The sequence below is a fragment of the Chelonia mydas genome, chromosome 2 (genome assembly GCF_015237465.2).
Source record: "Chelonia mydas isolate rCheMyd1 chromosome 2, rCheMyd1.pri.v2, whole genome shotgun sequence".
Taxonomy (NCBI): domain Eukaryota; kingdom Metazoa; phylum Chordata; order Testudines; family Cheloniidae; genus Chelonia; species Chelonia mydas.
The window spans coordinates 79,216,038-79,230,157 of record NC_057850.1 but is presented as its reverse complement, the minus strand read 5'-3'; the positions used below and the strand labels follow the sequence as shown (position 1 = coordinate 79,230,157).

Genomic DNA, 14,120 nt, shown 5'->3' with positions numbered 1-14,120 from the left:
TGCAAGGCCCTTCATTTTCGGTTTTTATTCTGTTTAAAATTTCCTGGGAATTCATCAGTGTTTATTACAAAAATTAAAAAAAGGGTGAAAATTGGTGCAAAAAAACTGACTTCATGGTTTTCTGAGTACATGTCAGGGTTAATATTGGGGTACAGGAGGAAAGAAAAAAAGCAACAAATGGAGAAAAGTAAGAGTACTTCTTCCCTGGCTTCCCACTCCAGTAGGAGAGATGGCAGCTTGGTAACCTGGATGGACCTCAGCGGGACTCTGGCTCCCTACTCTGGAATCAGAGATGGTGGGGGTTGGTAACCTGGGCAGACCCCAGGTGAACCCCCAGACGTAACTACCCGCTTCAGGAGGAGAGATGGTGGCTGAGTAACCTGGTGGTTTAAGTAACCGAGCCACCATCTCTCCTTCCGGAGCAGGCCCACAGCAGGCCTGAAAGCCGAAGAGGTGAAGAAGGAGAAGGTGTCATCTCCTCAGGCTGCTGCCTCTGTCTCATCCACTTCTGGGCCTGCTTCAGAAGGTGGGAAGTCAGAGCAGTTACCTGAGCTGTTCAGGTCACCAAGCCACCATCTCTCCTTCTGGAGCCGGAAGCCGGGTCCCGGGAGTTCTGGTACTTCTTTTTTTAGGACTCAAGCACTAATGTATACATACGCCTGCATGTATGTGTGTGTTTGTATCTTCCACTACATTGCCTTGCTTTAACAGACACCCTTGTATTTACATTTAGACTAACTGATTATTAACGTAACCATATCTATCTAATGTAATGTATTGGATTTTCTTACCATAAAGAGTATTTTCATGTAGATCAGTTGTCCAAAATTATGGTGAAATTCATTAAAAAACAAATAATAGCTTTTGTAAAACCCAGAGAATTATTCAGTAAAAAAAAACAGCATAAAATGAAAGGTCTTGCTTATCTAGCATGTTACAGAGCACTAAAGCTGCCAAAAATGACTAATGTTTGCTGCCCATTTCAAAGCCTGCATACAGTGATGATTCAAGTGGAGACTTGAACTAAAATCTGGGCTTGGGGCTATGGATAGAATATGCCAAAGTGGAAGCACTGCTTTACACATGACTTCTCTTGCTCCTCCCCTTTATTTGGTCTATCTGTTGAGATGCTGCATTTTCATCAGTGACTGAGGGTATTCATTGTCCATTATCCAGGAGAAAAAATAAACATGTTGGCACTAGCATGTGCAATACAAAATATGGCACTGGCAGGAGGCTAATTTTTAATTCTACTTTCTGCTGCAGCTTCCTTTGTCGCAGTGTTGTGGTTGATAATATGAATCGCATTGCAGTCTATGACCTTTTAGCTGATGCAAAGTTACATCTTAAGGCATCAGTGATAAATTTTCTTCTGGTAAGTTTCTTCTTGTAATACTTTTCCCAGGAAATAAAGAGAGACTCTTTTCTCCTTTTTTTATATGCTTTGTGATGATTTTTTAAATGGTGTATTTTAAGTGCTTGAGGATGGTGATTAGGATACAGTTTGAGGATTGCTAGGATTCATACAAGCTCAATTTCAAAGTGTTAAAAAAATTCTCCTTTCTTGGCAAAGGCATCACCAACATACTTCTGCTTTATTTTATTTCCCTAAATGTCTCCTGTATGTACAATTAAAGGAAGTATCATCTAGGAGCTTTCATACTTTATCAATGAGCTTATTTTTTTCTCCTTACCTTTTAATTTTTTTACTTCTGAAATTCTTCATGGGAATTTCCCAGCTCTCCCTCAGAGTTTCAGGTTGTGCAGGCTTTCATTTTTGAAACACAAGTGGCTTTTAAAAAATTTTTATTAGAAAACCTTTGCTGCCATCTTTTGGTCACATGAATAATTTTTCTTTCCTGGGCTGACTTTTCTTTTAAGTTGTTTCCTGTGTTTCTCATTTTAGAGATACAGGGCCAGATTCTGTTCTCTGTGAAAATCCAGTGTAAATCCAGAGCAGCTCCATGGATATGTCCAAGGAATGATAATAGAATCTAGCCTAAGATTGTTATATACAACATAGGATGCCAGTTGCTTTATATCCTCTTGTTGCAAGGCATTGTTCAGTGTTACCAAATACTGTCTGAAATCTCTGTTAGCTCTCAGTAGTGTCGACAAGATTCATATCCTAAAGATGTGGAATACCACCACCACCTGTTGGGCTGACTTAGATCAGAGGCTTTTTATCTATTTTATTTTTAATTCTATTAAAAAAAACTATACTACTTGCCCTATGTTTCTGAATACTTTCTTTAGCTGCAGAAAATGTGGTTTCCCAGTGCTCAAAGTGAAGACAAAAATGTATTTGTGCTTATGTGTGGGGGTGAGGAGGACACTCCTGACTGCCAGTACCATGCAGTTAATGCCCCAGCAGCTTAGGAGTTAAAGATTCAGGCAGGTCAGATATACCAAGGATTGAGATTCGAGAAGCAACACACAATTTTGGAGCACAGAGGGCTGGTCCAAATAGCAAAGGCAAACAGGCTTCTTGCAGTCAGAGTTCAATAAATAAAAAACTAAGGGCTTCTTGCAGCCTGTTTCCTTTTGTTTCACAGTGAGTCAAATGAGCTGTCCAAATCCAGACAGTGAGTAACTGTCAACAGTTCCCTTTATTACCCCCTCCTAAAGGTGTTATTCACTGCAGTGTTATTTGAGCCTAGCCCCATTCCACCACTGTCTGGGTTCCAATGATTCCTTACTCTGAGGACAGCATCTTCAATTGACTCTGCATATGGAAAGAAATTTTTAGCTCTCTACCCTCCAGAGTCTGTATTTCCCATTCACAAGTGCTAAAATACAGGCTGGGCTGTCCCAATATTTCTACAGTAGGCTGCTGCTGGCTTCTTTGCTGCTCATTTGGCATTTTTTGCTTCCTTTTTAAGTAGTTCATGCACAAATAAATTTTTTTTTCACTTTCATTTTTATCACTTTTCTTATGGGAGAAATTAAGTCAGGTTGCTGTACCATATGCCTGGAGACTAACTCTGAACACAGTGGGTGAAGTCCAGGACCCACTGATAGTGAGTTTTGCTATTGACTTCATTTTAGCAGCTGCTTCTCCCTTTTCACTGGGGCCAGGATTTCACCCTGTGTCCAAAAAGTCATAGGACAGCAAATGGGGGAGTTACGGCCTTTCCTTCCAAACTTGTGTGGTGTGCTTTCTGGACATCGCTGAAGATCTGCTCCTCTTAGATACTACAGTAATGGGGACTATGTAAATACCAAAGCACTTCGCTATTTTAAAAAAAATGCATTTATCTTCACAACACTCCTGTGAGGTAGGGAAGTTCTGTGACAGGGCAGAGGCTTGAACCTGGGTCTCCTAGTGTTATAGCTAGTTCCCTAACTACTGGATCATCTTTCCTCTTTGGGTCTGACCCCTTTATTTGCAGCTGACTAAAAAGATCACAGTGTTAACTGGGCATTGTACATTGTAATTGTGTGTGTTTTGCAGCACAAAATTTGCATTGTATCAGCTGAAGAATTTTCTCTAGAATATGTGGATCCTAAAGTACACTGCATAGCCACTTTTGGGAGCTTTCTTAATCAAAGGTAATTTGCATGCTTCCTTCCTTTTTTATGAAAGAGTCGTTGAAAAGGCAGACATATGCATTGAGTGGTATTTCAATGTCTTTATGACTGAAACTTTATTCTGTGACTCAGAGATGATTGTAGGCCAAGATATTACAGGGTAATATTTGATAAAAAGTTTGTGTTAATCTAGACAGTCTAGGATTTAGTTAATACCCTCAGTAGCAGATTCCTAGCCTGTCTGAACTACTGTATGCTAAACTACTGTATGCTAAACCTAAACAAGTGAATTTAACACCAGAGTGAGGAGAGTGAGGATTATACTGACTTGCTCTGGCCCTGATCCTGCAACTGGTAGCTTGTGGGCAGAGGCTGCTGTGCTATGGGAGAAATGTGATTATATAAAGTGCAGTATCCTGGATATCCAAGATGTAGAAATACATTGTTTCTACCTGGGCAAATCATGGAATGTTCTTAAATGACCATTATTCTGATATGAGTTTCATTCTGAACTTTTCTTCACCACTTCATTTCTGCTAGGATTTTAGCAGCTACTTCCCATGAACTTAGATATTAATGATGTATGCCATTTCAAGACTTCTTTACATGCAGGTCTTTTTCTACTATGTTGACAAATGCAAAGGGGGCTTAAAGTGAGTGTAACTGTAATTTACAAGTCTTCAGAAGGTAGAAAGAATTGTTGACTAAATCTAATAATTCTCAAGATAGTAGCTGCTAAAATAATATTTGAATTGAAGTGGATGGGAGAAAAATCAGGATGGTAATCAGAATGAAGAGCTTTTAAGGTCCAATACGTCATCTTTCTTGGCTTCCACATGGTGCTCAGCGTTTCATTTTCAGCCCCTGCTTATCCTAAAAAAATCAGTCTTTTATAGCTGGGACTAGTTCCTGAGAACTGAATATAGGAAATCCTGGACTTCACAGCAATATAGTTTTGAAACCCTTGAATCTGAATAAAAGGTTGGTTTCAGGTTGGTTGAAAAAATAAAATTAAACAACTATGAAGATATGATGAATATATACCTTTATTTTTGGTTTTGTGGAAGGACATTGTTTTTATGTTTTCATATTTGCTTTAGTTCCAGCATAAATAATTTTATGTTACAGTTTTGTTCTGTTGTTAAATATATTATTAGCTGGCTTCATATTTAATTTTATAAATGGGTTTAATGTTCATGAAATTGAAAGATTAACGGCATTGGCTCAGTTTAGTTATTTGATGAGCAGATGCCTTATGAGATTTCCCACACAGGCCTGGCAAATGCACCTCAGTTCTGGACTGGAAACAAATCTGCTGTTCCAGTTCTGTGCCTCTCTTGAGCAGAGATTGATGATTGCCTCATGCTTATAAGAAGTGAATAAATATCCATGAGTGACTAGAATGAAATTACCAATTAGAATTTCACTTGAAGCCTTAAAAAAGATTTCTTTCAATCCAGATGGTCAGAAGTAAATGCACCTAGAAATGGATAGTTAAACATTTTGGGTTGTCTATAGAGTCCCTTTTAGGGAGATATGTTGTCCATATACCTGCTTAGGCTCTAATCTTGCAAATACTTGCACATGTGGGTAACTTTTAAGTATGTGAGTAATCCCACTGACTTCAGTGGAATTACTCACATGTTTAAAGTTGAGCACGTATGCAAGTATTTTTAGGATCAGGATATTTGCTAGTAGTTTACATTCTTTAATTTGTAACTAACCTAACCCACTAAAATTTAGGTACGTGTTCGGAACCATTGGTTGTATTTTTGCATCTTGTTTAACAAACATTTAACAGGTAAGCTGTTTATGATACAGAAGTTTTGAGTAAATTTAGTTACACTTCCATTCAGTGATTTAAATCCATACATCTTCATTTTGCTTAATTGATATTAACTATGTAGAATGCAAAACAGTGACATTAGTTATTAATGTGTTTTTAAGTGTATTCATTCTAATGCATTATTCAGGGATGGCCAACCTGTGGCTCCAGAGCCACATGCAGCTCTTCAGAAGTTAATATGTGGCTCCTTGTATAGACACCGACTCCAGGGCTGGAGCTATAGGCACCAACTTTTCAGTGTGCTCAACCCCTGGCTCTGCCACAGGCCTTGCCCACACCGACCCCTTCCTGCTCCCTCCCCTGAGCCTGCCCTGCCCTCGCTCCTCCCCCTCCCCCCAGAGCCTCCTGCACGCCACGAAACAGCTGATCGTGAGGTGCAGGGAGGGATGGGGAGGCGCTGATCGGCAGGGCTGCGGTGGGCGGAAGGCACTGGGTGTGGGGAGGGGGAGCTGATGAGGGGCTTCTGACATATTATTGTGGTTCTTTGGCAATGTAAATTCTGGCTCCTTTTCCGGCTCAGGTTGGCCACCCCTGCATTAACTTTTACCACTCTGACTAATTTTTATTTCATACTTGTTCTGCACCACTAGGCCTAAAACTTCATTATTTTACATAAGAAATTCTTCCCTACTGCACAAATAATTACTATAATTCTATTTTTAGTGCATCATGCATTCCCTCAGTGTATGAAACTCCACCGGTGGCCTTGCTTTTGGATGCACTCAAGGATGGGAAAATTTCAGAAGTGCAGAGAAATGTACCGTACAATCCACTGAGTGTCCCTTTCCCTTCTGTTAACCGGGTTAATGGAGTAATCTTGACCTCATTACAGGTAGATCACATTTGACTGTATTATTTCTAAGGCACAAAGTAAGTTGTCAGTAATGTTAAATAGACTGAGAACAACATGAGAGTTAAAGCTAAATCGTGTTTTAGGGCCAAGCTGTTGCAGGGTGAGGAAGTCCGATAGATAATATTCATAAACAGAAACAAAGGACTCAGAACCAAACGAATGGAAAACCGTTTTGCTGGGTTGTGTGCATTAATTAACATATTTTATAATGTAAATAGACTTGTGATGTCTTGCGGCTTTGCCGCTCAGGTGTATAGTTTTATAGTAAGTATGAGTGAGGGTGGGCGATTGTGTGTGTTGTGCTGGGGGATTTGTGCTGGTTTGTGTGTGTGACAAATGAGGGATGTGTGTTGCAGTGAGGGGGTATGTATGTTTGGGGTTATTGTGTATGTTGGTTGTGTTCTGTGGGTGGTTGTGTTGATTTGCGTGGGGGTTGTGCTTGAGGATTTTGTGTTAATTTGTTTGGGTATCTGGAGTGCGTTGGGGAGTTTGTGTTGAATTGTAGGGGTGGCAAAACAACCTGTGAAGAACTGTGGCAGCTGGGCAAAGTAATCCATCATCTCTGCAGTCTCCCTCATCTCTCTGACTTATTACAACCAATGACATTGTTGCATGCAAATTAGCGGTAGAGTAAGGGTGTGATTGGTTGAGTTACCTCTGACATCACAATTGTCTAGGTCTGTTGGCATAGACAGATACATGCTTTACTGTTTTATTATGTAGATATGAGTATGCAAACATAGGGACAGATCCTGCAAGATGCTTTTCCCTCTTGAGAGATGCTGAGCTCCCTCAACTCCCATTGCAGGTAGGAGCAGGCCCATAGTAAAAATGAATGAATAAGACAAATGCATAAGCTTAGCTGTCCTTGTTTCTGCAGAACCAGCTTACTCTGAGTGGGAAAGTGTCAAGTTTGGGCAGATATGTATTTGTTGTACATTTCCAGCAGTCAGCGCACCCAACATTTCCTGTGCAGGTGCTTGTGGATGGGGGACGCCTATGGTCAGGTGAGCCGTGCTTAATATTAATTCAGCTCTTTTTTCTTTCTCAGCATTTTAGCAAACTAGATTTTAAAATTTCATTTAGGTTCCTTCAGTGCTTCATTCTGCCCTCATGCTTTTGGCTGTCGAGACCAGGTGATTGCAGAAAACCAAATTGAACTGGATATCCCTGGGCCTGAGGTTTCTGTTACTGTGAAGATTCCTAATGCAAAAACACTGGTCGTGGTAAGTTTGTTACACCTCAAGATTTGAAAGTATTCTTTTTACCTCTTGAATAGTAGAGCTTTTCATGTTCACTATTTACTTGGAAATGGATGACTGTGAATGCAATAGTTTTTCTTAATTTATTTTGTATTTTTTAAAGAGCTAATTGTAACATAGGGAGCACTTTTGTCTTGTCTTGTCTTGTCTTTTGTCCAAATGTTGACCAACTACAAATCTGATAAAAAAGTGGGGTGAAAACATTCACAACATTTTATACCCTTTTTAATCAAAGATTTTGATGACAAATTTAATCAAATTTCAGAGTTTTCAGCAAGCTCTGAATCTGTCTCTCTTTGATGTTAATCTTCCTCTTCTCTTGAAACAGTCATTTAGGCCCTGATAGGGAGGCGCTTAAGCATGTGGCTGACTTTTTAAGCATGTGAGTGGTCCCACTGAAATCAGTGGGGTTCAGCATGGCACAGCAGCCTCTGCCCACAAGCTACCAGTTGCAGGATCAGGGCCAGAGCAAGTCAGTATAATCCTCACTCTCCTGACTCTGGTGTTAAATCCACTTGTTGCAGCTTGTCTTAGATTGTAAATTGTTTGGAGCTGGGACTGTACTGTACTGAGGGAGAAATCCTGCCTCCATTAAGTCAATAGCAAAACTCCCGTTGACTTTAATGGGGCCAGGATTTCACCCTGTCTTTGTACAGCACCTAGCACAAAGAAACCCCATTCCAAACTGGGACTTTGGGATACTCCTGCAATACTGTAATAACAACAGCTTGTCTGTGGCACATGACTTTAATCATCAAGTTCTGCTTCTAACTTTTAATATGACTGGTAGTTTATTTTTCTCCACAATACAGTAGGCATCTGTTAGCCTGGGGTCTGACCCAGGAAAATGCTCATGGGGAAATACTGAGCTTCCACAAATATTGTGCCTAGCCATCTTCGCTCTCCTGATCCTAATACCAAAGGGGGCTTCAGTCCATAGAAAGCATGGGACATGCTTCAGAAATGTAGAAATTTGTGTAAGAAATCTAAAGAACTGTCTTGTTTCAAGACAGCTGAATTTTGAATACAGTCTTCATATGAATTTGGGAGGAGAAACCCATCATCATTCTAAATAATTGAAAATAGCTTAACACGCAGCTTATGAAAACAGTTGTTCCAATGATTTTTCCATCCTACCAACTTCTTCTACACAGGAGTTTGCATCTTGTAGAATAATCCAGGGATGATACTGGAAATGTATTTAAGATAGATAAACACCTTGGTTCGTTTCTTCTGTTTTTCTATGAAATATACAGTTTAGTTTTCTTGTCGTTTTAAGGAACACGTTTTAGTTGTTCCAGCAGACAGTTACAGCCATAGCCTACTTCAGAAAAGGACTGTGGACAAGTCGTTTGACTTTATCAACCAGTGTGGAGGAAACAGCTTTTATACTAAGTAAGCATCACTTTCTAAGACACTGAACATTTTACAAAAAGTTGTAAATTATTAATATTTTACTGTATATTAAAACACTTATATCATACCTATCACCGTTCTATATGGGCATGTTTTACATGGCTTATGCTGGGCCATTAAACTTACAAAGGGTATTAAAATATGGGTCTACATTTTTCCACGACTGCACTCTGTTAGTCAAATTTAAAGGTGGAGTACCATTTCATATTGTACAAAAAAACGGAAAAGCCGTGCTGTCTATCTTGCTAAAGTGCCTATCTTCTTGGTATCTCTGAACAGAAGATACTTTCTTTGAAAAAATTATTTACTAAAATGGATGTCAAATCAGTTCAGTACTAGTGAATTGGTTTACATATGTCCATGCGTGTACATTGATATTGCTATTATGCAAATGAACTATAGTAGAAATAAGTCTCCTAATTCGTTAAGCTAGTGCAGAATGTAGTCATTATAACTTCCTAAGACCAGTTCTTACATGATTTATATTTTTCTTCCACTAGCCCAGTAACATCTTCAGCATTCTGTAAGGATTCTGTAAGGTCATTAGTGGCTTTTTACAACGATGGAGCATTGCCCTGCAGTTGCCATAAAGCAGGTGCCACTAGCTCGGCTTGTAACCCTCTAGGGGGACAATGTAGTTGCAAACCTAACGTCATTGGCCGTCGGTGTAGCCGATGCCAAACTGGGTACTATGGATTTCCGTTCTGCAAATGTAAGTACATTCTGTTCTAAGTGGAAGTATTTTGTGACCTTATTTAATGTGTGCTGCATCTTCATTTTCTGCATATGGGGCTCAATCCTACAAGGTGCTAATTAATGTAACTTTGATCCAGCACAGCACTTAATCATGCACTTCACTTGAACACGAGTAGTCCCGTTCACTTTAAACACACATGCTTCAAGTGAAACATGCGCTGAAGTGCTTTGCTGGATCAGGGCCAGTGTGCTCATTGCCTTACTGGACAGAACCCAAATGCCACTCCTCCAGAGTTGAATGTTTTACTCTATACTCCCTAGTAAATAATATTTTCTAATTTATTACCAGCTGTTGTTTCCCAACTCATGGCTACAAACCCTTTCATGAATAAGCAGGGTGTAGCATTAACCTGGTAGCACTGACAGATTTATTGGTTACATGAAGTAACATTGACTATCTGCCTTTCCTGGATATTCTATTATACACTGAATACACTGATAAAGTGGTGACATTCTCACCAAAACAGTGGTTTGCCCAATGTGTAGCAAATCATGCTGGGAAGTACTAAATAATAATATTTGTGTTGAATTTGAGGAACAATTTTGTGGAAAAGGCCCAAGGTCTCAGGCTACCCCTTGAAACCTTAGTTGTTGTTACCTGGCTAATTTCCAGGAGTTTGCTTCTCTTCTCACTTATGCTGCTGTATCTGTTGAAGTCAGTTAAATGATACCAGTGTAAAGCTGGTGAAAGGGAGAAGAGAATGAGGCCCCATGTGTTTTGACTTGAATGAGAGTCATTTCTTTAAACTGAATATGATTAATCTGTAAAACATTTCCCCCAACCCAGTATGCAACTGCGGCCGACGTCTTTGTGATGACATAACTGGTCAATGTATTTGCCCTCCTCAAACGGTGAAGCCCAAGTGTGAAGCATGTGAAAAACAATTTTTCAACTACCACCCTCTTGTTGGCTGTGAAGCCTGCAACTGCTCAAGCAGAGGAATAGTTAATGTGGCAAACCCAGAATGTGATAAAAACAATGGGCAGTGCAAGTAAGTTTGCATTATTGGGTTAAACTTGTTATTACTAATGTTAAAAATGTACATTGGAAAATTCTTGAGTGGTTTGATTCTCTTGTCTTTTTACATACTTGCAGGGGTGGGTGGATATAATGTTATTTTGATATAAAGAGATTTATGCGCTGCTATCCTGGGATTAGAAAATGGTACAAACTTGGTTTGCTCTGGTAATTGGTTAGTGGGAATTAGGACTCCTGAGCTTTAATTCTATTTTTGCCACTGACTTGCCATATGACTTTGAGCAAATCATTGAACCCCTCTGTGTCCTCTAATGGTTTGCCCAATGTCACACAGCAAATTCGAGTCAAATCCAGGAATACAAACCAGAACTCCGACTCCCAGACATGTGCTCTAACTACTAGATACACTTCTCATGGATTCACAGGGTCTGGTTTATGTCCCAGCCTGTAACCAGTCCCTTGGGAGTGATCCCATTAGTGTGCTGGGCCCCAAGGGTGCACACATTTCCACAGGGACAGGCCCATCTCCTTCCTTAGAAGTTTTTAAGGTCAGGCTTGACAAAGCCCTGGCTGGGATGATTTAATTGGGGATTGGTCCTGCTTTGAGTAGGGGGTTGGACTAGATGACCTCCTGAGGTCCCTTCCAACCCTGATATTCTATGATTCTATGATACCTACCTCATAAGGTGTTGTGAGGCTTAAGTAATGTTTTAAAAGAGCTTTGAGATCCTCTGATGAAACTTACACTCTGTGTAAGTGCCTGATATTATTCACTGGGAGGGAGCTGTGGGTGCTAAGCACCTTTGAAATGAAGCCATATGTATCTAACTGCCAGCACAGTGTGATGAGAATACATTCCTTAGATGTATCCTCTGATTTACATTATATGAAAAACTACTGTATACAACTGCAACTGCAGTGAATTCTCTTAACTTCTGAAGCCTCTTCAATCCCATCACAGTCATCATTCTTTTATCTGCCTGTAAATATAAGAGAGCCCTTCATGGCAAGCACAAATCCGTGGAGAGGCTGTAGGGTATTTTTCTCACTCTGACTTAATTTTTGATGCAACTAAGGTATACAAGACTGGTTGAATTTGACTTGTGTGTTCATGTGTGACTCCCAAAAACGGAACATGGGCTTTCTCAGTCCACTGTTAATCCCATGAATGGAGTTTACCAACAGAGCCCTCATTTTCCCAGAGTACAAACAAAAGGAAGCACTTCCTCACACAACACACAGTCAACCTATGGAACTTATTGCCAGGGGATGTTGTGAAGGCCAAAAGTATAACTGGGTTAAAAAAAGAATTAGATGAGTTCATGGAGAATACGTCCATCAACAGCTATTAGCCAGGATGGGCAGGGACGCAACCCCGTGCTCGGAATGTTCCTAAGCCTCATATCACTAAGAAATTAACAAATTTCTGCCTGAGGCAAACTCACTATTTTGCCAAAGAAGTGGAATTTTGCCTTTTTTTCTCTCTCTCTCTGTGAAAAGCTTTGTCATCTGTCCATAATGGTGATATTTTTCACTTGTTGGACAGTTAGTGAAAGCTCATGAGAACCACAGAAACATCAGACTGGAAAGGACCTTGAGAGGTCATCTAGTCCAGTCCCCTGCACTCATGGCCGGATTAATTATTATCTAGGCCAACCTTGACAAGTGTTTGTCTAACTTGCTCTTAAAAATCTCCAATTGTGGAGATTCCACAACCTCCCTAGGCAATTTATTCCAGTGCTTAGCCACCCTGACAGTTGGGAAGTTTTTCCGAATGTCCAACGTAAACCTCCTATGTCCTGTCTAAATGAGCAGTACTTTATGGAGGAAGGTAAATGAGCAATACTTGATGGTGTAGCAGAGCTCTCTCTCTCTCTCTCTCTCTCGCTGCAAAGCACTAATTATTAAACTGCCAAGTTAGCCATTACATGCTGATTAAAATATTCAATTCCGTGGATTACAGCAAAGTCCAAAGTCCTAATTCTATGTGCAAATTTACTTTCTATTATGAGGATATGTGGGTAATGTACTTAGAGTGTGACAAGCCTCCCCCAGTGTATGGTGAAATGCTTAATTGTGTTCATGTGCTGTATGAAATGCAGCCCATTGTATTCAATCCAGCACTTTAAAACTATTTATTAGTTGTAAATTCCCAGTGCTTGGGTACCCACATATTCAAAACGTGAGTGCTGAGAGCCAAAGACACACCCCCGGTTGCCAAGGGATTTTAAACACACAGTTCCAGTACATATAAAACCTAGAGATGCAGATGTTAATATTTTTAGACTTTGGAAGTGTTTTCCTGTACAGAGCCTTTGGTCTCCTGAAACCCTGCACTGGAGTTGCAGAGGGAGGCTGTGGGAAGAAGCTAGCAAGGAGATGGTGATGAGGGGCTAGGTCACAAGATCCACATTTCTGTAGATCCAGTGGCTTCACCAGACTATGCAGGTCCACTCCAGAAGCTGGAGTAGGGGCTATGGGAGGGGAGTTGCTGCTTTCACCAAAGGAGGTGCTCTGTGATCTCATGTCCTGACTTTGGGGTTGGATTTCATCTTATATCACCCTTCACGCAGAGAAAGCCAAGTTACTCAGGCTTTGTATCTGAGCCAATTGTGAACAATTTTGTATTAACAAGGTTTACAGTGTTAGGGGGCTTATTCTTTCACCCACTTACTTCCCTGGTCCTTCTTGCATGAACAGAGAGCAACAATACCCGAAGTCCAAAGGTGCAAACAATTCGATGTTTATTGGGGTAAACTTTCAGCAAGCATGATTCCAGTTTCCTTCCTTAGTGTCCCACTTCCCAGCTCTGACACCACAGAGCCTTACCTGTGTCCCTGTTTCCATTCCTGCCCTTAGCTAAACATGATTCCAATTTCCCTGCCCCCATTCCCTGTTCCCATTTCCCCCCTTAGCAAAACATGATTCCAATTTCCCCGTTCCCATTTCCGCCTCCCCACCCACACACTTCCTGATTGACTGCAGACTATATAGTAAAACTTGAGTTCTGCTTAGCTATAACTTAAGCAATCATTTTACTGGTTTCAGAGTAGCAGCTGTGTTAGTCTCTATTCTCAAAAAGAAAAGGAGTACTTGTGGCACCTTAGAGACTAACAAATTTATTTGAGCATAAGTTTTCGTGAGCTACAGCTCACTTCACTGAATGCATCTGATGAAGTGAGCTGTAGCTCATGAAAGCTTATGCTCAAATAAATTCGTTAGTCTCTAAGGTGCCACAAGTACTCCTTTTCTTTTTGCGAATCATTTTACTGAAATTTAACTAACGAATCCTAACATATTGTAACATGATTATTTAACCAATTATATCCAACCACCTTAATTAGTTTACACCCAGCAAAATTAATTATACAGCTGACAGGAACAATCACAGAACCGGCAGAGATTATGCAGACAAACAATAGGGAAATGGGGACTACAGTGATAGAACAAACACAGAAATGAGGAGGAGTACTTGTG

At 40.3% G+C, this 14,120-nt stretch overlaps 1 protein-coding gene across 5 annotated transcripts in view; it reads left to right on the top strand.

Moving 5' to 3' along the window:
• The window catches only part of LAMA3 (laminin subunit alpha 3), a 185,984-nt gene that overhangs the window by 102,232 nt on the left and 69,632 nt on the right, over window positions 1–14,120 (top strand). For all 5 annotated transcript variants that reach the window (XM_043539735.1, XM_043539734.1, XM_037892741.2 and 2 more), the window contains 8 exons: window positions 1,267–1,375; window positions 3,455–3,552; window positions 6,041–6,209; window positions 7,111–7,237; window positions 7,317–7,456; window positions 8,772–8,887; window positions 9,409–9,620; window positions 10,452–10,656. In XM_043539735.1, coding sequence (XP_043395670.1) covers window positions 1,267–1,375; window positions 3,455–3,552; window positions 6,041–6,209; window positions 7,111–7,237; window positions 7,317–7,456; window positions 8,772–8,887; window positions 9,409–9,620; window positions 10,452–10,656 — 1,176 coding nt within the window. The remainder of the gene's footprint in view (window positions 1–1,266; window positions 1,376–3,454; window positions 3,553–6,040; window positions 6,210–7,110; window positions 7,238–7,316; window positions 7,457–8,771; window positions 8,888–9,408; window positions 9,621–10,451; window positions 10,657–14,120) is intronic.